The sequence below is a fragment of the Caloenas nicobarica genome, chromosome 3, assembly GCF_036013445.1.
Source record: "Caloenas nicobarica isolate bCalNic1 chromosome 3, bCalNic1.hap1, whole genome shotgun sequence".
Taxonomy (NCBI): domain Eukaryota; kingdom Metazoa; phylum Chordata; class Aves; order Columbiformes; family Columbidae; genus Caloenas; species Caloenas nicobarica.
The window spans coordinates 70,274,823-70,299,550 of record NC_088247.1 but is presented as its reverse complement, the minus strand read 5'-3'; the positions used below and the strand labels follow the sequence as shown (position 1 = coordinate 70,299,550).

Here is a 24,728-nt window from a genome sequence, read left to right as displayed (position 1 = left end):
CAACTGTGATTTTGGCCATAGAAATGTTGATAAAACATTATTCTTACTGTCTGAGCTGCCTTTGCCCCCTTTCCTACCTGTCTATCCCTTGTTTGCCTTTAATATCCACTGGTAAATCAATGTAAGAAAAGAAACTTGCAGTCTCCAGGTCAGTTAAGAGCTACCGACACATGGATATCTTGTTGCTCCACTGAACTCTGAGTATGTTCACATTGGTGGATGTTTTTTGTTCTTCCTTCTGCTAATGCTGGCTGATTTTTTTTTGAGGAAAACTATCTCTTTCTCATTACAACACCCCTTAATTAGTTAAATCCATGATATAATACGAACTTTTTTTTTTTTTAACAGGAAATTACGGGGAAAGTGGAATGGAAGCCTTCAAAGAGCTGGCTGCCCAAGAAGGTCTCTGCATTGCTCACTCTGACAAGATCTACAGCAACGCTGGGGAAAAGAGCTTTGATCGCCTGCTCCGCAAGCTGCGAGAAAGGTTACCCAAGGCGAGAGTGGTGGTTTGCTTCTGCGAGGGAATGACAGTGAGGGGGATGCTCATCGCCATGAGGCGCCTCGGAGTGCTTGGGGAGTTCCTGCTCATTGGAAGGTAAGGCGCCGAGTGTGACTTCTCTGCCCATTCTCTACCCCTCGTCCTGCAGGCAGTCCTTTCATTTCAGAGCTGTGCAATTCAGGCTACCTGGAACTTCCATATTTACTTGTCTAATGAAGGAAAAGAAGTGGCAAGATGGTAGAGCAGATCTCAGGAAGGGCATATGAAGGTGTATGTCAGCTTGATCGGTGGTGTTGACTTCTGCTGAAGTAGATGTTAATTGTTAACTCTTTTATATGGATATATGACATTAGTGCTTTTGTGCTTTTGCAGGCTCTAGGGGAATGTTTCATACAGAGATTTTAGAACCAAAGTAGGGAGTGAAGAATTCTGGTTTCAGAATATGATGTGGAAGTGCGACACGTGACAAAATTTCATGTGTTTCACTAAAGATGTGTCCTGATAATTTGAAACCCCAAATTGTCAAATGGTTATAATTACTTGAGCTTTTTCCAGTTTTATGATTACAACCTGGCATTTGCACTTGTACACTTTGTTCTAGTCTTTATTATTGAAATCTAGGGCACTGATACTATGCAGACTTGTTTGTTTTTTTAAAACATCAAACTTGCTGATGGTCAATTCAGTATGTATGTGTGTTTTTATATTATCAGATAACAGTGCAAACATGTTTGGATAGGCAATACTGTATTTATCAAAATGAGAAAGGTTACTTTTTTCTTTTAGAGTTTATCTTTGTAAATATTCACTGAAATATGGTCATTTTAGTTCTATCACATATAGTCTATCCACACTTCCACTTTTGTGATAGCTCTTATTTTGAGGCTTCTTTGACTTTCACCTTGGTTTTGCAATGCCTTAATGTCTGGTTTTCCGTTTCAATGAATCTTGTTCAAACAATGAGGACTGACATTTTCTGTCTTCTCTGTTAGGTTGATAATGTCTTTTTTAATTCTTCTGTTTACCTTTTGTTTCTTTGTTATCTGTAGTTTAAACATCATTCCTTCAAGGTCTTTGACAGTTGTCTTCATACCTACTAAGCTTCTGTTGCCTTTTTATTCTGTTGTCATTCTGATAGATATCTGATAGATATCAGATTTCGTTTTGTCCTTGTCTTTCTCTAAAGTCTTTGTCTGTCATTGTCATGACTGGGATGCTCTTGTTTTGCCCTGTGCTATAATATTGGTCTTTTCCTGACTGCATTGCTCCTCAAAACACCATTATGATTTCTGAGTCAGGTAGCTAATCTGGCCTAAGTAATCATCTGAAAGCAATCAATGGTTCTCCTTCAATTTTTGTTGCACTCTTTGATTGCAATCTATTTGGAGCAGAGACTATTTCTAGAAGGGTGTGTAGATAAGACGGAGGACATTTGGAAAACCATCAGCATTAAAATGAAAGAGTAAGGCAGTATTGAAAAAGGTGTTCTAGATTTGTACATGTGCTTTTCATCTGCATCATTCAATACGCATCATTTGAAATGAATAATGGAATTTTTCAGGACTGACATCTTTTAAGTATGTTTTTTCAGTGAACAGAAGAAACGATAAAATTAGTCTGGATGACAGCATCCCTGGTCTTTTTGCAAATGCCCTGCAGCCCTGGGCAATGCTGTGCTTTCTTTATGTATTGTCACTCTGTAGTGGTATCTTATCGTTCACCTGCTTTTGTTGCCCCTTTTTATCACTGTCCAGACTGAGTGCGAAAGGAAATCAGTCTCTTACATTAAGCACCAAGCCTAGGTACTTTGGTGGTACAAATCTTAGTTTCCTATTAGGTCATTTCCTTAATCTTCCATGGATGTGTGGAACATTTTGGCTTGAGATTTTGACTACAAGCTTTTGCCAAGCATTATGCTACTTTCTTTTGTTGAATTGTGTAACTCAGAATCTGCCCAACAATGTTGTTCTGAGTTTTTTGTCAGAAATTCTCACCTATTAAATGTTAATAATGGGATTTCTTTGGAAATCACAACAAGTTTTTTTCAGATAGATTTTCACATACCCTTCTTTTATTCTGGTAATTGAGTACGGGGGACTCCTTTTTAGGGTTGGGTGGGCTGTTCTGATTGTAAAACAGGCTGGCTATTCCTTTGCATCTTCTGGATTGTGCCCAACAGCTGGTTGAAACAAAAAGTACTATAGGGCTTGCACATGTTTTATATGTGCTTGCAGAACTAAAAGACATTTTCTTTGAATTGTCCTAATTAAGTGATTTTTAGAAAATGGCAAATCTAGCAAACTTATTCAGAAGTAAGTTTCAGCGAAACTGAAGTGCTATGAATTTGGTCATCTATATACAAACAGGAATGAAGGCACACATTAACATCTCTCTGACATGCTGTTTAGTCTTTTTATTCAAGCACCCAGCTAAGCAAAAACCCAAAGGCCTTTTAAGAACATTCTTTTAATTGAGGGAAGTGGGATTGAATGTGAAATCAAGACTTTTTGCAATAATGAGCTAAACAAAGCCTTTAATTTTACCACAGGTTTTTTATCAGCCACACTGTACCAACCCCGTACTCTGCTGTGACTCACTCTAAAGAGGAAGCCTTTACAAAGGAACACCTGGCTAAACAGCTCTCTTCCTGCTATATCTTCAATATTGCTATTGATCAAAGCAGACAAGAACAGCTTAGCTTGGCTAAATTCAAGATATCAGAAAGAGAGCTGAGAACCAAATTTGACTTCAGTTTAACCTGAGAATGATACATTGGGAATTACATGGGGTTACATTGAGCCTCACTGGTTCATTAGATACTGGGGAATTTTTGGGATGGACTGACTCTTTTCAGGCATAGAGTTAGAATGCTATTTATGCCAATATTCTCAAATTCAGATTGGAGATCTAACTAGAAGTTCATGCTGCTTCTTTGCTCCTGGAAGTGGGAGTCTGTAGTATTAATGAGAAGAAAGGGAATTCCGATTTCTGAATCTGTAGGGAAGCTAGGATTAAGACAAGACAGGAGAAGAAGTTACAATCCTGCCTGAGGGAGAATGGCAGATGTTCTGAAGTTGATACAGTGTCCAAATGTAGTGGAGAGCTCAGTAAAAAAAATTATTAAGATATGAAATTAAGGATGATAAAGCTTTTAAAAGTGGCTGATAATCAAAGGGAAAGGAGAAGGCAAAAAATGATCATGGCTTTGTATAAAAACGGTGATTGGAATAGTATAGGAATAACCAAAGGCAAACATTACACAAAGAAAATAAACTGTACTCTTAAGGGACTCAGGTGATAGGTTTTTTTAGCAGGAATTAATTTTCACATGAAGAGATTATGTAGAAAGATGTTCAACATCATGTGTCTAATCATGTTTATGCAGGCCACTGGGTTTCATATTACTTAATAAGCATCAATTAGGTTTTGTGAGAATCTTGCAGGATGGATGAATCTCCTGTATATCCCTTGGGATGATGCATCAAGGCAAGGCATGTAACTGACTTTCCAGCATCTGTCTGCATAATGCAAAGCAAATGAAAGATGTAAACTAAATCCCAATTTTAAGAGTTACTCCGAGATCACTGGAGAAGAACATATTAGATAAATATTTGGAAATGGAATTTGCAATTTGACAATGTCTCAAACTCCTACACACAATTCTTTGTATAAACATATGAGGAACTTTAGGAAGGAAGGGATGTTTTATTGCACATTATATTTTTCAATATAACACTTGGTAATGGAATATGTACCACTTTCCTTTGGTAGGCTTCTCAATGTTTTATGGTCTCCATGACTATCTCTCTATGGGCTGTTGCAGAACTACGAATTTTAAGTGTTGATACAGTGACCTCCCATGAAAGTTTGGACACTTGGCAGTGAAGATACAGTTGGACTGTTTGCTGTGAACCCAGTGCATGACAGAGGGAAAGTCAGTTCTTTTTCTATATCTTATAAAACCATTTTAGCATAGGGTGATGGAGCTTTTATGATGCGTAGTGTGATTAGTTTTTTACTGACCACTTCCCCTTCACAAGCCAAGATTAATGAAGTTTTTGGCATTTAACTTCACACTTTCTAAAAAAATGTCAAGGTATTGTCAATGTAAGCTGTTTGGTCCTATTATTTGACGTTGGATATGTGGAACCTGATTTCATCCAGATATAAGAGTAAGCGAGTTGTTGGTGAATTGAGTTTACAGAGAAATGTGCCCTGATGTGGTCAGTCCCTAGATGGCAAGGTGTATGGGACGATTTGGGCAGGTGCCTAGGGCAGTTATCACCTTCCAGAGCCTGAAGAGGCACGTAAACCCACTGAATTGGTGCACCACTTGAGAGGAGTGCCTTGTCTACTTGAATGAAACCCATCAGTTCCTAGCACTGTGACTACTGAGCCTCTGTTCGGCTCCATCAGAGCAGAGGAAGGAGGGCCTCTACATTTGAGGATGCTGTGGTTAAGATAGGTACACAAACCCTAACTACAGTAATCACCCCAGTAGTCAAAAAGAAATATTGGAAGCTGAAATTGACAGCTCCATAGCATTGATTAGTAATGGAAGAGGAAGAGTCTGCTCAGGAACCTGCTCCTTCAGCAAGGCAACAGGAGAAGGAGGTGAAAGAAGTCACTCTATAAGGAGAAATCACCTGGTCCCTGAGTGAACTTTGAGATGTGCGGAATGATTGTGTCTGCCAGCCGGGCCAATGGATTGCTACCTGGTTGCTCAGATGCTGGGATACTGAGGTTGTGAGTCAGGAATTAGAAGGTAAGGAAGCCCAGAAGCTGGGACCAGGGAAAAGACAAAGAAATTGCAAGAGGCAACAATCCAAAACCTCTGCAGGTGGCTCCTGTTGAATGTGAAGACAAGGTAACTCCTCAGGGATGATCTTGTAAATTCCCAAGGGAAGCAGACCACCATAGAGAAAGGTGGTGTTTTAATTTGTATCTTTATTTCTCACTATCCAAATCTATTTTAATTGGTAATAAATTGAATTACTTTGTTCCAAGTTGAGTCTCTTTTGCTGTGACGGTAATTGTTAAGCAATATCTCTGTCTTTATTTTGACCCATGAGATTTTTCATACTGTTTTCTACCCCTGTCCTGTTGGGTGAGGGTAGTTGGCAAGGGTCTGAATGGGCATTTGGCTGCTGATCAAGGCTGATCCACCACCCATTACATTGGTTGCACTTCCATCAGCATGACGACAGGTATTCCCCTTTCTCTTCCATTCATTTCTGACATCACAAATATCATAAATAACACAGAGTATCACAAATACCACCTTCCATATCTGGCTAAAAAGACTGTCTACCTCTTCCTCCCAGAAGAGTCCCTGGTGCCAGTGGTTCATGCATTACCTGCAAATTGACTGAGAATATTCTGCTGCTAGGTTGGGATGTTTTTCATAAAGAAGATGACCATTAAACTGTTCTTTTAAGTTAGACTAGCTGAAAGAAAGGTGCTGTACTCTGTCTCCAATGCACAGTGTCTTCATTTACCACAGGGGCTGCCCCGCGTTTATGAAAAATCAATGAGAAATGTCCACATTCTCCCAAAGGAGCTGAAGTGCTTTGCAGGGCCAATTTGTTTAACTCCATTTTCAAAATAATATGATTAGCTACTTTTAAGTACCTACGAGATTACAAAGAAGTCACTAAGAGGCAACAGTATGATGTCAGTGGGAAAAAAATAACCCCTGCCTTTGCTAGCCTAGATTATGCAGGATACGTTTGGGTCTTGTAAATCTGGCAAAAATAGTAGATATCACATGGTGTTGCTCATGATAGTGTTTTTTAGCCAGCTTGCTGTGAGTGGAAATGTAGTGTTAAGAAAACTGGTAGCAATCCAGCATTGCCAAATGGATATGATAGAACCCAAACTATTAGCATACCATGTGCTGTTTTTTTGGGGGAGGGCTGTCTGAGTGATAAAACTCATGGTGGTTTGAAAACATCAAGTAAAGATGATAACACAAGTGGCATGCTGACAAATAGGAAGATAGTAATTTAAGTAGAAAAAGGTTTACGTTTCATGCTGTTTACAACAGGAAGAGGACTGTTTCATCTGTCTGGTAACTTCATGGCCAAAGATGCTCTGAATGACTGTTGCTAAGACTGTTGTTGCTGCTGATCCAAGTTAGTGGAAGACTCTGTATTTAAATAGGTGTTCAGATATAATCAGAGGTTTAGCTGGGTTTCAATTGAAATTGCTGGATTAAAATTCAAGTAGATTCCATGAAACACTGAAATCATTCATGATCAATATTCAAACACTTTCAAAGTCTAACTGAAGTTGGCAGTTAAGCTAAATACTGTCAATGAAGTCCCACTTGTCAACATCAGCAAATTTCCTGAACATTACCAAGGTTGGTAATAGGATACATTACTAATTCTAAATCTGGAACCTCAGCACATGTCAGTTGCTACAAATTTGTATTCCTTATTCATTCGTGGTTCAATTTGTAGTTGTGGTCTCGCACCTGTTAACTATGATGAGAATTTATAATTAGCGTGGAAGAAAACAGCATTGCATGATATGTTTAACCTCTAACCTAAAATAATGTCGATCCATGTTAAAATGGGACCACATGTCAAGTGCCAATTAAATAGGCATACATTAGAGCAGAACTGCATTTGATTTGAGTTTCTCTGTAGTTTGTACTTAGATCTCACCAGTAGCCATACCATAGCTTTTGCTTGTTGATAGTGATGGTGAGTTAGATATAAGACTAAGGTTTACTTATCTAGGATTTTAGAGAGCGCTTCTGTGCTGATCTTAACAATAAGAACAATGTTCGTATATTCAGAGACAGAGACAAGAAAATATATGAAATGTACCTATTGTTTTTGATTGTAAAATGGGAGTTAAATATTGCAGTGTGCTATTTTTAATTCCTTTTGTCGGTTCGGTTCCTTGTCCCTTCTATGTGACATGAGGTATACTAGGTTTTGGATATAAACAAATCTATCTCTTCCATATGTGGGCATCCAGAACGAGTTTCAAAAACATACATTAACCCTTAGATATTTCTGTGGATATACTCAGTGTTTTTAATGAGGATGACACTTTCAGAAGTTGTAGGTGAGATATTTGTTCTTTTGTAAATGTTACTCAATTTTATTAAACACCCCTCCCTGCTCTTTTGTGTTTTTATAACTCAAAATGAGAGAGTTTTTTGCTTTATATAAAAATAGATACAAAATAGTAAATTTCAGTCGTGGTCTCTTTTTTTTATTCCTAGTTCTTAACAGAAGACTTTAACACATAATTTCCAGTATGGTGCTTGCTAAACTGCTAAACTGCTAAACACTTTAGAAGAAACAGATCACATCGCTAACAAGTATGAGATTGTGTTCCAGCAGCCCATCTAAATTCCTCCCCTAATTGTCAAAGAGACACCTGTAGTGACAGACAGGAAATACTAGATCTCCAATAGCTTGGAGACATAGGAAAGAGCCCAAACCCTTCATCACAATCTTCTTTCTGGGTTGATTTTCCCATATGATCTTTAGAATTGTTTGTCCTTACATGCCTGGGTATCCAAAGACTTCCCAGAAGGACCAAGTTTATAGGGATTTAAGGTTGTAGGCCATGCAGAGGTGAAATGGTAAGTTTAAGCTGTACGTGAGTGCTTCCAGACTATCTGTGGTAAGAAATAGATTAGATGCAGCTTTGAGTATCTCTTGTTCTTGGACAATGGTCATAGATCACGCATTTGATTTCTACACAGGAGTTTGAAAGAAAAACTATATCCAAGCTGTTATTTAGAAGTATAGATATCTTTGTATGGATTTTTAATAAAAACATTACAAAAAGTAAATACAACACTTTATTGAAAATTGAATACACTAAAGTGGAAGCAGTATTAATTATTAAAACACAAATATATAAGTTCAGATATTTTAATAAAGTAAATACAGTTTTTACAGTGATATGAAAGATTGCTGATTTAACAAATAGGACATGTAAAAACCTGTTTGAAGGCAATGTACGCTTTTTAATGGTAGTCATCGTACCTTTTTCATAAATGTTGATTGTATTGAGAGGAGAAAAGGGACTGAGATTTTCCTGTTTCTGAATGTGTAGTGCAATTGATTATCAAGGCAAAGCAATGCTCTTTTTCACTTCCTTAAGTCACTGGAATAGGGGGGGAAGACGAAAGCGTACAACCCAGTATCTTGAAGCACAATACAAAATCTGAGGCTTAAACCTCATGACGGTAAAACTTTTGGGGACAAAACCCTCTTCTTTATGGATTTCTGGTAAAAACTTCCATGATTCTAAGGCAGTTTATGTTTCTTACTTAGCAAAGGAAAGCTAAGACTTGTTTCAGTGTTTTCAAATTGTCTTGATGTGGATTCTGCAGAGAGAGTTATCTGAGCTAGTAACATCCAACAGAATGCAAGGAACAACCCTGACAGAAATGATTTATCTTTACATTTTCTGCAAAATCTTCCAATGCAGAAAAAGTGCATCAGTTCAATGTCTGCCTGTTGTCTATGAATTAATATGGATGTTAGAATCATTGAGTTATTACATAGTGGTATGTGTTGTTGATGGATTATTTATCAGGCGGTACATGTTTTATCATGCCTCTGTAGAAATCAGTAGCTGGATGGCTGCTGGTCACCTGGAAGAATATGCTGTACTTCTATGTGAATGAATCATATTGAATGATGCTACCTCAAGGGTCTTTACATAATTTATTTAGGGGCAGATGTTTTCAGGCATGTCTGTGTGTGGCAGGGAATCTTTATAAATGGCTAGGAAACAAAGAATATTTCTACTGCCAACAGTTAAAATAAGACCCTAATACTGTGAACTTTGGAATTTCTGCAGTTTACTTCTGGTGCTTTTCAGTGCTCCAAGAGAAATGTAACTTAATGCAGTTCTAGTCAAAAAAAAAAAAAGGAGCAAAACCATCCCTCAAAACATAAATCTTCATGATTTTTTTCAGATTTAACTTGTTAATTCTAAACAGCAAATTAATCATCTTGTTTTAAGGAAAAAATTCAGAAATTAAAGATGAATCTTTCTTGGAATACTTTTTTCATTTTGTTGTTATTATTTAACAATAATTATTTTCATATTTCCTGCCAAGACTTTGTATAAAAATCTCTTTTTTCTGCTCCAGTATAGAAATATATATCATCACTGTTAACAACAGTTCCAGTCCTTGGATGACTAAACAATGTTGCCATTAGGGGTAAATTATTGACTGAAGGTAATCAGAATTGGCTGAGCTGAGTTCGTATAATTGACACATGTTTTGGCAGGGACCAGCATATCAAGGAAGAAAACAATTCAAGTCGCAATTTAAACACCTTTCTACTGAATCCTGTAAAGCAGTGACTGAAAAGCTTTAGAGCTCCTGTGTATAATCAGCTGTCTGCATTTTCAGTGCTGCAATTTACTGCTTGTTTAACTCTTTGGTGCATTGACCAGAGAAGGTAAACTGAAAAGCAGGGTACAGTGTTGTGGGGAAAGAGCGTCTATTTCCAATACTACCCAATTTTCATTCATTTTTCCCTTTTCTTTCATAAATGCCCTCAACTTAATGGCCTTGCTGGAGAAACCCTGGTGCCTTTCCAAGGCTGGAAAGTGCACCCAGCATTTAGCAGTCTGAGGAGCTGAATTCATGTGAAGGGAGACTAGCCCTGAAGCATCTATATGAACACACAATGTGGAAGTTTTAGGTTGTGCAAAGGTTGTGATCTGACAGCCAAATACATAATGTTTCTAAAGGTGAAATTAAACTGGAATCCAGGCAACTGGCCCATGCTTATAGATTCTTAGTCTGTTGCTTTTCTGCTGAAATTTTCAGCCAAGACAAATTCTTTCCATTTTGGAGGCATAGTAGTGCCTTAGGACCTGACATGATGTCAAGAACTCATTTCACAAAGTTAAAGCTGGCTCTTTCATGTTACTTTTGCCTTGTAAGCACTGCCAGTGTGTTTTGATGTAGGACTGAAAGACCACAGAACTGGACGGCTCTTGCCCACCTTTCGCTTCAGTCATTACTACCTGCATCTTAGTTCAGTCATTTCTACCTCAGATAGGAAGAATAAAAAAAAATAACTTTGTTTCAAAGCCTTGCAAATTCACTGCTGCCTGATAACTGACCTGGCACTTATTTTAACTGACTTTGAACTGTATGTATTATTCACTACAAGCTATTTGTGGGTAAGCTTTGGTACCTAGGGCTCATACAGTTATTTTCCGTGCTGGTGATTTGGCTATATTTATTCATTCTGTGGAGAATAAGTTCAAGTTCTTTCCTCATGGCCTTCTTTTCCTCAAAGACTGGAGGGATACAATAAAAGTCAGGATTAGAAAGAAAAATATACTACTGTTGTTTAGTTTAGTAGAAAAGCATTGTGTTATTTTTCTGCTTTACAGAATAAAACTGAATTATTTTGTTTCAATCCAAAGAAGGCATTGCTAAGAGGCTGAATATCCGCTCTTGCATGTTAACATGAGGATTAGAAAAACTGCACAATAGGTCAGATTTAAACACTTCTGTATGCAGAAACAGCAACCTGAATGTGATTCCAGTTATGGTTTCTGCTGATTTCTCACAGCAGGTTGAATCATTGTAAGTTGCTGTTTGTAATGGGAAATCTGTAAATTTTCTCTACTCTTCCTCTAATATATCTCTGAATATAATTTTAACTGCCTCCTTATTGTTTTACATTATTTACATTCTTTAGTTGTTCCTTGTATGCATCATCTTGTTCCTTGCATCTTCATCCATCCTTTCTTGGTCTTCCTGTCCCCATGTACCTGAGTCTTAAGACTTTCTTGCCAATTAAGATACTGAACTCTTCAGCACCTGCCACAATTATGGGGCTTTTGTTTTTTGTAGTAAAAGGTCTGCACTGTTGGCATAATTTCCTTTTGTGAGGTCAGGAGTTTTATAATTTTCTTAATCAGAAATAGAGATAAGCAAAAGGTGCTCCCGAAAATCCTACTCATATTACAGAGATACTTCAGAAACAGGTTAATTTCACAACTCTTCTGCTGCCTTACCTGTTTGGTCCTATTATGTTAGGCAGATTGGCTCTCTACACCCTTTTTTGGAAGTCTCACTCAAAGCCATAAGTAAATAAACCTAACGATTTAGGAATGCTGTATCCTCTTCTTGTTTGTGGATGTGTGATAGCAGTCAAAAGAAAAGACAACTCCCTCACACCTCAAAAGTAGCTGTGCAACTATGTAAGACTGGCCTTTTTATTGTTTTCAGCTGTTCTGTTCTTTGCATCACTATTGCCATTAAAAAATACAGTATGAAACTTTCGTTATCATATTAACCGCTATTGCCTTTACAGATCTGAATTATGTAAAGGTAATTGACTTGAATCAGTTCTCACATGTTATCAACAAAATTTTAAAACTAAATTCTGAGGATAGGCGATGGTATAAGGGGAAAACTGGACAGCAGTTCCAACTTCAAGCCTGGCAGCTGATCATTTTCAGAGTTACAAGCTGAGTAGATGTGAAGACTCACTAAGAGGTAACGTAATGTAAGCAAAAGAACCAGATGCTGAAGTTTATAGAAAGTACCACTGCTAAGGCCAGTGCCCAGACTGATTTACAAAGGAACACACAGAGTACAAAATTAGATGTGTTAATCTGCATGCGTTTCAAATGAATTTGTCTCAGCAGTGTGATTACAATGTATGTTAAATGAACCCAGAATGGGAATGGAGAGTTCGAAGTCTTCACAAGAAACTTGCCACTGTCTCTCTAGTAAGAATGGAAATAGAAATCAAGGATGATAGAGCACAATAATATCTCAAGAGCTCTGTTGTTCAAGTATGACCAATTTCTTTTTTCTATTTGCCATTATATTTGTGGGATGGGAAGACTTGACTGAAGTAATTGCACAACCTACTAATCCAGCAGGATATGAGTTGTAGAGATGCAGGCAGAATTAAGAAGCAGGAAAGCTAAAAGGCTAAGAAAGGAGAAGAGGTGGTGCTAAAATGTGAGAAAGAAAACATACATTATAGGAAGAAGTCAAATAGAATGGGGAAGTGGGAGAGGATGAGTTATAAGAACCTATACATAATGGAGTCGATGAGTGATAGTTTTGGTTTCAGGCAATGATTATTTATTCTGATCCAGATTATTAAGATTTATTAAGATACATGAAACAAGCTGTCTCTATAAATTGCAAAAATTGAATGGAAGAAGTATCATGACTCCAAACTGAAGAAATGGTGGACTGCTAGCCCATCAGGATTCAATGCAAAAATGCTTCTGTTGATACTGAAACTCTTCAGTAAAACACCAAGGGCGGAATTCTGTTTTCATGGTGCTGTGAATCATGGATAATCCTCTGAACCAAGTACTGTTAAAGTGAGTGTGAAATAAGAAAAACTTTCTGATACAAAGTGAGTACTTGTTAAAATAGAAAAATGTCCATGTGTTCTAGGACTGTGCTTCTGTCAGTGGTGAACATCCAGTGCTTGTGATTCCAAAGAAGATCTTTTAGTTCCTTTTTTTTTTTTTTTTTTTTCCTCTGTGAAGAAACATCTTCTGGGAGTACCTGCTGACTGATTTGTTTCAAGCCAGATGTTTGACACTACTTGCAATTTTAATCCTTGGCATGGAAATTACAGATGTTGTGCTTATTTGTTAGTATCTGATTCTTGCTTAAAGCTTCCTAAGATATTTACTTCCACAAAAGTTCAGCGGTGTCCATGAGTTCCACACGTTAGTCTGAATATAACAGGATATCTTCTGTGTGCTTTACATTTTCTGGCTTTTAATTGAATCAAGTCTTCCAAATGGAAAGGAAACAGGAGTCCACATGGATTAATTTTCATCATTTATGTTAGACATAACATAATGGGTTTTATCATGTCTTTTTCTAATGAAATGCACTGCTTTTAAGGTTCTGCAAGCTACAAATGTTCTGGGGAAGGAGCAATCTTTTAGGTCTGTGCAGTGCCATAGATGGGGATACCTTGGCTCTTAACTGGGTTAGCTGGTGACAACTGTAGCTCATGTAAATAGTAATAATATTTTAAAATTGAATAAAAATGACTTAGGAAAGAATGTATAGGAAAGAATAAACACCCAGCAGAAGAGGGAGATGGGGGATTCTTTTTCTATTGTGAAAAGAGACTTGTTGTGGTGTTAGGATAAATTATATATACTTACTAAAGACCCATTTTGACATTACAATGGGGCTGTGGCCTCACTGCTTAAGTGGAGATGTTCAGGATCAGCATGAGCAGCTGTGCCACTTGTCCTGATGCCCATAGAAAGAAGTGGGCCTGGAGTCTGGAGGAGAAAGTGTCTATATCAAGGTGCTGTTGTTCTTTCAGACTGTATGGTCACACTGAGTAAATCTTCAGTTTCTCTGACAGAGAAACAAAAACAGATGCTGCAAAGTGATGGAGTACTACCTCAAGTTGTGCTCCTCCTTTTCCTGGCTTGAGCCAATGAAAGTTGCAGTACAAAATCTAACCTTTCATCTTTTAAATACTTAGGTTTTCCTTAAGCCGGAGTCCTTGGATTAGAGAAAAGTATTTTTGTGAGCAACTTGTAATGTTCAGGGCTCCATGTAATCAGAATTTGAGATCACGGTTCCCACTGTGGAACTAGGCTTTATGGTATAACTATTGCTGTTTCATTGCCAGGTATTTTACTGGATTGAAATTTACTTTTCCTGTTAACCTCAAATCAGTCTTTGTGTCCCTGGGTAAGTAGAGTTTCATGTACCTGCCCCTTACCTGTCCAGATTCTCCATCTCTTTGCTCCTGACAGCCTCTAAAATAAACTTCATACATTGTTAGCACCTAAGTTTACAGCATAGTGAAAGCTGAAATAGTGGAGACGTTGTAAGAATAAATTGAATTTAACATAAAAATAAGATGCCAGCTATTGTATTGACTGCATTATTCCCTGTTGTATGTAACTTAATATAAGGCTCCGTGATTCATTTAAATGAAACTGCCACAAATTTTCAGACTGAGAAGCAGAAGGAGCCTTACTGTGTAACTGAAATCCCCCCATGAGGAAGGTAGTGATTTATATCCCTCTTGAAGGAGCCAGGGTCTCTTGACCATTATGGGGTATATGGGGAGCAGAATGATAGGGGCAAATGTACAGAGGGAGAAACAGCTGTACAGTGCTCTAGGTGATATGTATCTGCTTATTGTGGGTTTACAATATAGGAACTCAATTTATGCTGTGGCAGGTAGCAGTTTAGTGACTGAACTATACATTCTGGAGGCGATGCTTACAACAAGCTGAAACAACTTTTAATGACTTTAATAGTTTGTTTTCTTTTCTCAGCAGAAAGAAAAATTTTATTCTTTGCCAACCTGAAACATTTTTGTTAAATACAGAACAATGTTGTGTCAATTTCACAACAAATATGTTATTTCAAAATAGGAAGTCAGAATGTTCCTATTTTGAAAATATTGAAACTATTTCTACCACATACTGTCAAAATAGTCATAATATTTAACCCTCCATGCTTTCCAAACTGGTGAATAATTTTGATCTCCCCACAAGTGTAATTTCCAGCAGATGTATTATTCATCCATTTCTTTGTAGTTTTAGTAATGCTTTGGAAACCCCTGCTGATAGTGACTCCACAAACCAAAATCTCCCACCATTTTCAGTAGTCTGAGACTCCATCCTGTTCTTATGGATAATGATAGCAATACAAATCTCCTTTTTTTTTTTTTTTTTCTTTTTTTTTTCATGCTTTTTTTCCCCCCTCTGTGAACTACAACACCACAGTATGACAATTATATAGACTCAAGTCCATACGAGTACAGGACACTGCAACATGCTTTCTCAGCAGCATGGAATACCCTGAGCACGTCAAATCCACCATCTGTTTGCATTGGCTCCCCCTAGAACGGTGGCTTGTTTTCCCAATCCTTACTCACGGTCAGATTTCTCTTTACCTATAAGGAACTTGGTGATCTTTGACAAAGCTATCTAAAATACATGTGAAGTCTTTGGAGTCAAAATTGTGGCCGATGCCTTCACTAAAATGGCAAAAGGGAGTTTTCCGTAATAGTGTGAAGCAGTTCTGTGTAAAATACAAAGTTTCTGTCTGAGACTGGACTTAAGATGTACGTTATAAGGTATGCGACTACATGATGGCTTCTCTTATCAATACTAATAAAAATATGTACATGAGGAGAGCACGGAGTGGATACTCCTTAAACAACTCCCTAGCAAGCAACTACAAATATGCGTTACAACAGAAAAGCTCTATGATACATATTGTATCAGCAAGAAGAGGGGAGAACCAGAGAGGCAATTGCTCAGGCTCACAGTCCTCCTGTTAGAGGTTAGGCTTTTCCTGCAGTACCTGAGCCAGGAGAGCCATCCCCCTGAGCTCTCTACAGATGGCTGAGTTACTCTCTGAAGGCACCTGTCCATCTCTCTGTCTCCCTGGTCTCTTGCTGCACTGGCTCAGGGGCAACATGACTCCAAAGTCAAGCAAGAGAAATCCAGACCTCTGACTCCAGCATCAGATATGGAAGTTTGAAAACATTTCCAGAGCTAGAAAGAAACAGATTTTTCTGTGAAAGGCTTCTATCTTTCAGGGCAGGAAAGGATCTTGTGCTGATAGCAGCAGTTTTGTTGTTGAAGAAGGAGGGAAGTTTGTCAGCAAAGAAGCAACAACCTCATTTTTCCCCAACTCCTCATAACAGAGAGAGGTTCCTGGTAAGGTAGATGAGAGCTGGAGGTCACCTTTTGGTGTAGTTTTGTTTATCCTGGACTGCTTCAGTCTTTTGGGAAATGTGGTTGTTCCTCCCATGAGGGTTTCCTGTTTCCATCCTTGCATTTCTTGTTGGGGTTGTATGGGTAAGGGCAGGGATGATGTTCTTGTTCTGCACAGATTTGTTTAAAAAAGGCAGCAAAGAGTGAGAAGTCAGGTTAGAAGTACAGTAAATGGGCTTGCACACCTTCCCGCTTAAACATCATGTCTGGACTTTTGTTTTCCTGAACATCCTCACATTCCCTTTTTCTTTTGGCTGTGTATGTGCATCCATCTCCTTTGTTGACTTGGTCATTTTCACGTTATGCTTACTGACTCAATTCACCTCCACTAACTTATTTTTTCCTCAGATTCTTGTATTTTTCCTCTGTGTCACGGCTGCCTTTTTTACCGTAGCTTCGCTTCACAAAATCCAGCTTATCAAACCTGCACCCTGCACACATAAATCTTCCCATTGATTCATAGTTCTGAGATGATACAACCACTGCAGTACAAAAATCTGTGGAGGCTGTTGATATGCAAAATTATTGTTCCTGTTGATATAATTCTTGCTGTCTTATGCTAGTGATGTTTAAAGGAAGTCAGCCTGTACCTGGCATGAAGTAGGGTATAGAGCACTTATTTCCTGGAGGTTCTGGTACTATGAAAATAGTAATGCATAGTATTTGGCACTTTGAAGGCATTAACTGAATTTTGAATCTTAGTTCCTTTAACTGAGAACTGATTCCATTTCTAATAATTTCAAACCAGCTTGTACATCATACTTTTTTTTTTTTTTTTGCAATAAAATGCTGAGGGTTACTGTTCTGAGCAGTGGAGAGACCAGTGATGTTGGAAATAGGATGGATATAAAGTTGTACTGGACAATCCCTGAGAAAAGCTGAGTATGGGACTCACAGAGAAAGCAAAGCCTTAAGCGTCTCCAGTGAGTTTCCTTCTCACCACTGTTGTGATGGGGGCTACTGACACAAGGATGGTGCTTCAGGAATGGTACAGGTCCTGGATCATAGCTAGGGTCAACAGCACTGGAGAATCTTCTGTCCTCACAGAAGGTTAAGAGGGGGATCTCCTGGGAACTCAGTGTATCTCTGGGGCTTTGAACAACTGTTTTCATACCTCTAGACTTTGTTTTGGTTTGTGATTTCTGTAGAGTGACAGAGGACAGCTGACTTCTCTTATGTCAGAAAGCCAACCATATCCTGGGCTACATAAAAAGAAGCATGATCAGCAGGTCGAGGAGGTGATTTTTACCCCTCTGCCCTGCTCTCGTGAGACATCACTAGGAGTACTGCATTCACCCCGGGAGCCCCCATCATAAGGACATGGTCCTGTTGAAGTGAGTCCAGAGGAGGGCTATGAAGATGATCAGAGGCCTGGAGCACCTCACCTATGAAGACAGGTTGAGAGAGTTAGGGTTGTTCATCCTGGAGAAGAGAAGGCTCCTGATGAGACCTTATAGGAGCCTTCCAATGCCTAAAGGGGACCTACAAGAAAGCTGGAGAGACACTTGTTTACAAGGGCAGGTAGTGATAGGACAAGGTAATGGCTTTAAACTGGAATAAACTGAAAGAGGGTAGATTTAGGTCAGATATAAGGAAGAAATTCTTCACTGTGATGGTGGTGAGGCACTGGAACAGGTTCCCAGAGAAGCTGTGAATGCCCCATCCCTGGCAGTGTTCAAGGCCAGGCTGGATGAGGCTTTGAGCAACCTGATCTAATGGAAGATGTTCCTGCCCATGGCAATGGGGTTGGAACGAGATGATATTTATGGTCACTTCCAACCCAAACCATTCTATGGTTGTGTGTCAAAAGCCAGAGTGCTCCTGAAGTTTGTAAGCCTGCAGAGAATGAACCTGTTGCTGATGCGCTGTATTCAACTTTCCTTCCATTTTTTTTAATTTGAAAAGTGATAGGCATTTTATATTGGCTTCTAAAATTTAGTATTTGAAGTTTCTCAAATGGAATGAATATCAGAAGTAACCTTGGGGCTATTTTAGAGAGACAACAGGACCTAGGTTTATGATTAGGTTTTTATCTATATCAGAGTTAAGGTCTGGTTTAATATTTCTGGTAACAGAAAAGTAATTTTGCTTCATGTTGACAATCAGCTATGGTGTGAGTATACATTGCAAATTACTAAGCAGAACAGTGTCCTAACTTTTCAATTTAAAGTATGACTAATTTCCTTTATCTATTGTTTGTATTAAAAAATTAGATGATGTAGTTTTCATTTACACCAGCATACAGACTGTGTCTACTTGATGCAATTAACATAGCTACATGAAAGGCAGACATATTTTAATACAAAGGCAGATGTCAATTGATGATTTTCTGTCATAAAAGTGTGTAATTAAGTAATCTTCTGCTCTGATCTACAGGAGAAACTGAACCTTGGCTGCAACAAGCATATAAATAGTGGCCCTGTATCATGAGGAACAAAGGGTGATATTTGCAGCAAAGACAGCATATTATCAGTGTCATCATCACTCTGTAGTTAGCAGCAACTGTTTCTGAAGGGTCTCCCAATGTTACAATTTTACCATTCAAAATCTGGAAAACACTGAACATTTGCTTTTGTGTTACTTTTTTTTTTTTAGTGCAGAAAGACTCTATTGGACAATGTGCAACAACATATTTCAGGCTGCTATTTGCATAAAATTGGCTGATGCCATTTCAAATATTAGTTGCTCAGGTGTTATTGGCTGGATAGAGCTTGCCCAGGTTCCACATTCCCCAGGGAAGGTCCCATTGCTCCTGGGTCGGGATTCTCTGTGGGGCATAATGCACAGTTCTCTTTGATGCATTGCTGGAGCTGAACAATACATTTGGTAGGCACATACGTCTGGCTCATAAATGCTGCTGAATACAGTATACTGAACACAAATACTTCTACCCTGAGAAGGAAAGCCATCACTTCTCCCTCCTTCTCTTTCTGTTTAGCCAGCATCACGCTGGTCAGGATTTTAGCTGTGCAGGAGAGATTTCCGAACTGCTTGGTATCCATAGGGCTAGGTTCTTCTCTATGTGCTTAGCTCTTTAGAAAGTCTCCTGTAACTGTCACACTGGGAAATAATGTGCTCTGAGCAAGAATCATAATAGTTATCAAACAGATCCAGAAGTAACTTGGATACCTGGGAACACTGTCCTGAAAGAAATCGCAATCTACAACAGCCACTATGACTACATCTTTTAGGGTTTCTTGTTGATCAATCAGCAAGAATTTCCTTTTTTACACCTTCTTCCTTCTTGGTTTGTTCCTCATCAGACACCTCCCGTCTCTTTTGGAATTCAGTGCAAGTAAGAAAATATTGCTAAGCACTTTCTTGATTACCACCTGACAGTCTCCATAGTTGCACCAAAATGAAAAACTGTTCATCAACACATTATGACTGTGATATGTGATACAAGATCCTTACTGGCTGATAATTTCACATAGCTATGAGCCTAGGATTTGGTTTTAAGTGTTATGAAATTAGTCAAATAACGCTTCTCCATTGTGTATGTGCTAATTTATAAGGTGAATTAACACTTTTTTTTTTTTTGTTACGTGCCAAGAAGAGTACGAGAGAGAAAAGCAGAGCACATATACTAATTAACATGTTCTAATAATGGAGTGAGCCTGTCAGAGTCTCAAACATAGAGGTTTAGATAACTATCAGTTTCTTCTGCAGTTGTGATTATTCCACATCAGTTGTCCCCTAACTTTTCCTGTTCACAAGACCATCATGTAGAAGCAGGACCTGCTGCAAGGCTTGCTGTGTGCAGAGGACATGTTCGACGTGTCAGTGTACGTGGTGAGGGAGGGACTGCAGTGCTGTGCTGAGGCTACAGATGCAGAGTTGTTATCATGGCAGGTTATGGCAAGGTAAGGACTATTTGCCATGCTTTGCTGACCACAATTCTGGGAAAAACTACTGGCCGTGATCCGTCCTGGCTACATGCATGTTTGCTTTGAAGAATCTTTATGTCTTGCAGTCTGGGAAATGTTTCATTTATGGCAGTGTGGAGTGCTTACATATGTAATGGAGAAAAAGTGTAATCAAATGACTCTTTTTTTTTTTTTTTATTCTTTAAATGCATCAGAATACACACATCTTAGAGACTCTTTGTTGAGGTAGGCTCACACTCCGTGGTTCCTACTTGGTTAAAAAGCTGTGACAAACATGGTTTCCATTATTTTATATAAGACTGAGTCCTGAGACAAACTGTCTGCATCGTGAATTTTGTGTTTGTAGTCAGTTGTTGCTGCATTAATAGTGAACATTTTTTGAATCACTGCTGGACATTTCTAGCAGAGCTGACTTTCAGAAGATTTAGGGTCATTAAGAGTAGACATAAAAAGTCATGTAGTACAGGTTACTAAGAGAACAGAAACAAGCGATGGGAAAAAAGATGAAATCCATCAGCACAAGCACCTGTTCTTTGTTTTTTTTCCAGCACTTTTTGAAGCAATAACCTTCAATGACTCTAGCTGTATCAGGCTATGGGCTACATTATTAGCTTATTTTTTCTCAGAGGTTTTAGGATTGCATTGCTACTTCCCTTTGATTGTTTCTGAGAGCAGGCTGGGGACTATATGTTGTTTTCAGCTTAGGGAAAGGAGATGGTCATGTTTAGCTAAAGCTTGATAGGAAGAAAATACTGATTTATGATTATTATTTCTATTTTGTGACCCTGAGCAAACCACTCCTGCAAATGGCTGCTTTTTTTGCAGTCTGTGAAATGGGCATAGTAATGCTTTCTTGGCATTGTTTCTCTGTAGGAGTGTTGTGAGAATTAACATGTTAATGCTTTGCTGTTGTTTTATAGATTAGAAGATCTCTGTGTATTCAGGTGTTATCTAGGAATACTGATTGTGTCTGTGTATTTCCCTCAGTTGTCCTGAGGTAAAAACATGCTGAAAGTCAAATGATACTTTGGTTACATAAGGAAGATCGCAGGGGATAAATGTATGCTATCTAACTGGAATGTATTAATCATTTTAAAAATTATTTTTGGAAAAAAAGTGAAGTTAGTTTACACACAGCACACTAAAGGGAAAATGTAGTGCAAACTGAACAGATATGGTGTGAAACACCTAGCAATATAACGCTCCCAAAGAAAGAGGACAAACATCTTTGGCCTCTTGAATAGTGATACCAAATGATATGTCAATTACATTTGTGTTTCAATGACACTGTTTTTGTTTCACAATGAACAGGCTTCACATGAATAAACATTCAATAACAGACACTGATTGATATGGTGATCTGCTCAATAAGTTTCTACTTTCAGTGGTGAGCCTGGACCTGAATACTGATAGAAATCTTCACATCTCATCACCAGTTCTGTAAACTACCTAGTTCTTATGGATACTGATTTTTTTTTTAAGAAATTATTTGAAAGCACTAAGATTACTTTGTCTCTTACATCAATGTTTAAGGATTTCCCAGTTATTATATGTTTGTGTTTAATTAAAAATTCTCTTTGTAATCAGAGGAAAAAATGAAGACAGAGGACAAAATATAGATATACAATCTGGTTCTAAGTTGAAATAAGTACCTGATACTGGCAAGAAATGTATCATCAATCATTAATAAGAAATACTATGTAAAGTAGTTCTGTAAGAGGCTACAATTCTGGATAATGGTGAGAGAGATGTGAGCAGAAAAATAGACATCTAGCATACATTTGTCCTTAAAAATATAGAATAATAATTTTACTACTACTAATAAAAACAGTTGACTGTGTCTTGGAGAAGCTTAAGAATCTGAGTCATTTCGTTAGCAAGAATGGTTGCATTTATATGTTTGCTGAAGTTCTTATTTCACAGTGTTGCTGGAATGCCTTTAAACTTAACACACAGTTTCCATTCACAACAAGGACGGAAAAAAAAAGAAAAAGGGAAAAATGTCTCAGTACTTTCTTTCAAAATGTAGTATACCTTTTACTTTTTGGACAATCACACTTTCTTCTGGCAAAGCTAGATCTGTAAGAGATAAGCATCTGAATACTTAGTTATTAAAATTTTATTAATAGCTCTAAAAATAAATGTGAAAGGGTATGAATTCAGCTGAAATTGACTATTTTTCTTATCCTCTATAGGAAAAAACAGCCTATATGGTCAGGCTGCCTGCCTGCCTATCAGGCAGCCTAGAATAAGTATTGACCCTCTTGACCAATCTCATAAAGATTTGGCAGATAAGTAAAGTTCCTCAGGGTTGAAGTTCCTACTAGTCTAACCACAATCAGCAACTGTGCAGAGGAAAAACCCCAAAACAGTGTCCTGTAGCTCAGTGAGAGCTGAAGTTCCCTCTTTTGCCTCCTGGCTCACCAAACAGCAACTCTTCCCTGGCCAGGCAGTCATTATGGATGGGATCAGAGGTAATTCTGCTGAGTCTGAGCTCAAAGAGGGGACTAGCAGAGGCTCTGTGGTTATTCTTTGTGGAGCTGTGTAAAAATGAAGAAACCAACTAGATAGTGCTTTGGTAGTTGTGGTGCTGCGGCAATTAATTTGTTACTGAAATAAATTGGTGTAAATGACTTAGTACTGAATACCCATTAGGAAAAGAGTTTGTTACTGCATGATCTGAAAAATGCAGTGAATGCTGGTATGATGAGGATATAAGAAAAGATAAAAGTGATATTGTTCCTTAATGTAACACAATTGGCATTGGAAATGGAGTTTACAATTCCTTCAACTTTCCAACATTGCATTTGCAATCAAAAAGGTGGTTACTTGTCTTGGTTGGAAACAATTTTAACTCTATAAAAAAGTTAAAGATTTCTTTCTTTTTACAGTTATTCTTTAAAGACCCTATTAAGGCCTGTTACATCTGAAGGAGATTCATTGCTGTATGTACAGTCTGACACCAAGTGGAGTCGAATACATTAACAGCCTTGGCCAAACTGAGGTACCAGATGGATGAATTGGTTCAAAATAGAAAATATGACCCTAGCCACAATAAATGAGTTTTGCTGACAGCTCAGAAGTGGTATCTACCCACCATAGCATAATAAAGTTAAAACATTATTTAATAAAGCAAGAGGTCTCGTGTCAGATAATTCTAGTTAAGGATTTGCCTAAATTGCAGAATGTAGTGTCAACTGATGCTTAAAGCAGAACCTACCAGAAAATATGCTGGAACACGTAGACACACACACATATGCATGCATCCCCCACTATACTGAGCCTATGCAGGAGTTAGAGTTAAATTTCTTTGAGCTAACTAATTCTGAAGTGATGAAATGCCTGTTGTTGATTTGTTTGTTTTCTGTGAAGATCCGTTGCCTTCACATACTGTTTTATCTTGCCAAGTACCACAAGCTATGTATTTTGCCAGTTTTCTTGGAGTGTTTCCATTACTAGAGTAGTCTACAAAGCAAATTCGCATTGACTGTTTGGTCTAATGTGCTTTGATAACCTATCAGTGAAGTAAGATGTCTTTACATTGAACAAAACTGAGCTAGACAATGAACGGTGATGTGTGATGAATGTGAGGTTAACTTTCACGGCACTGATAATACTTTTGGTAACAGTAACTTGAGTAGCATATGTTAAGAGCAACACCAGGGCTTTTAGTTGCTTCCGTAAAGAGGGTAGGTGACAATTCTGGGATTTCTTTTACCAGCATCCAAGGACATGATACATGCAGCTCACAGACTTAGTTGTCTAGCCATGCTCTCAGTAGAACTCAGATGTTGGATTTTGTATTTTATGCTTACTGATGCTCTCATGCATCAACAATAAAAGATAGTGACCCAGACACCACCAGCCTTTTGGACCACGCTTAAAAACGGCACAGTATAGTTTCAACTATGCAGGGTGCTGGATAGTCTCTGTTCAGGACTGATGGGTGTTGTTGGCCAAGATCATTATGTGGAGCGCATCAGAGAGAAGTGCCTTTTCATTTTGTATAGTGGAAGCAAGCACAATTTCCTAAGCATCTGTAAGTGTGTGCTCTTGGTGCAGCTGTAAGCAATAAAATCCTCAGTTTTCTCCAATGTAAGAGGGCTAAATAATACCTTGATGACTTTTTTGACATATTGTAATTCAGCATGGACATGAATGAGTAAGCTAGATAGATGAATGGAATATGAAGGAGATGACTCTCTCATGTGTGTCATGTACCTCAGAGAACATCCAGATGAGCCTTTGGCTTTATCATATCAAAAGGATTTTGCACAGTGGGCTGAAACTGATGATATTTCAAGGCTAGGGCTGGTTTTCATAAATAACATTCTTGTTTTATACTCAAAATTACATATTTGCACCTACAAGGTATCTATGCTTATGTTGTATCTGATAATTTGTTACTTTAATGTCAGATTCCCCTGCAGAGAATTTTCAGAAACTATGCCAGATAGAGAAGCAAAAAAAAAAAAAAAATCTGTTCAAAAACATGAGCAACTTAAATTATGTGGGACTGGTCACAAAACTATGTTTTTCTTACTGCTTTTGGAGGAGCAGCAATCATTTACAATAATTTA

General features: G+C 38.1%; 1 protein-coding gene across 3 annotated transcripts in view; it reads left to right on the top strand.

Moving 5' to 3' along the window:
• Positions 1–24,728, top strand: part of GRM1 (glutamate metabotropic receptor 1) — a 181,371-nt gene that overhangs the window by 37,913 nt on the left and 118,730 nt on the right. For all 3 annotated transcript variants that reach the window (XM_065630744.1, XM_065630746.1, XM_065630745.1), the window contains exon 2: positions 349–598. In XM_065630744.1, the coding sequence (XP_065486816.1) occupies positions 349–598 (250 nt within the window). The remainder of the gene's footprint in view (positions 1–348; positions 599–24,728) is intronic.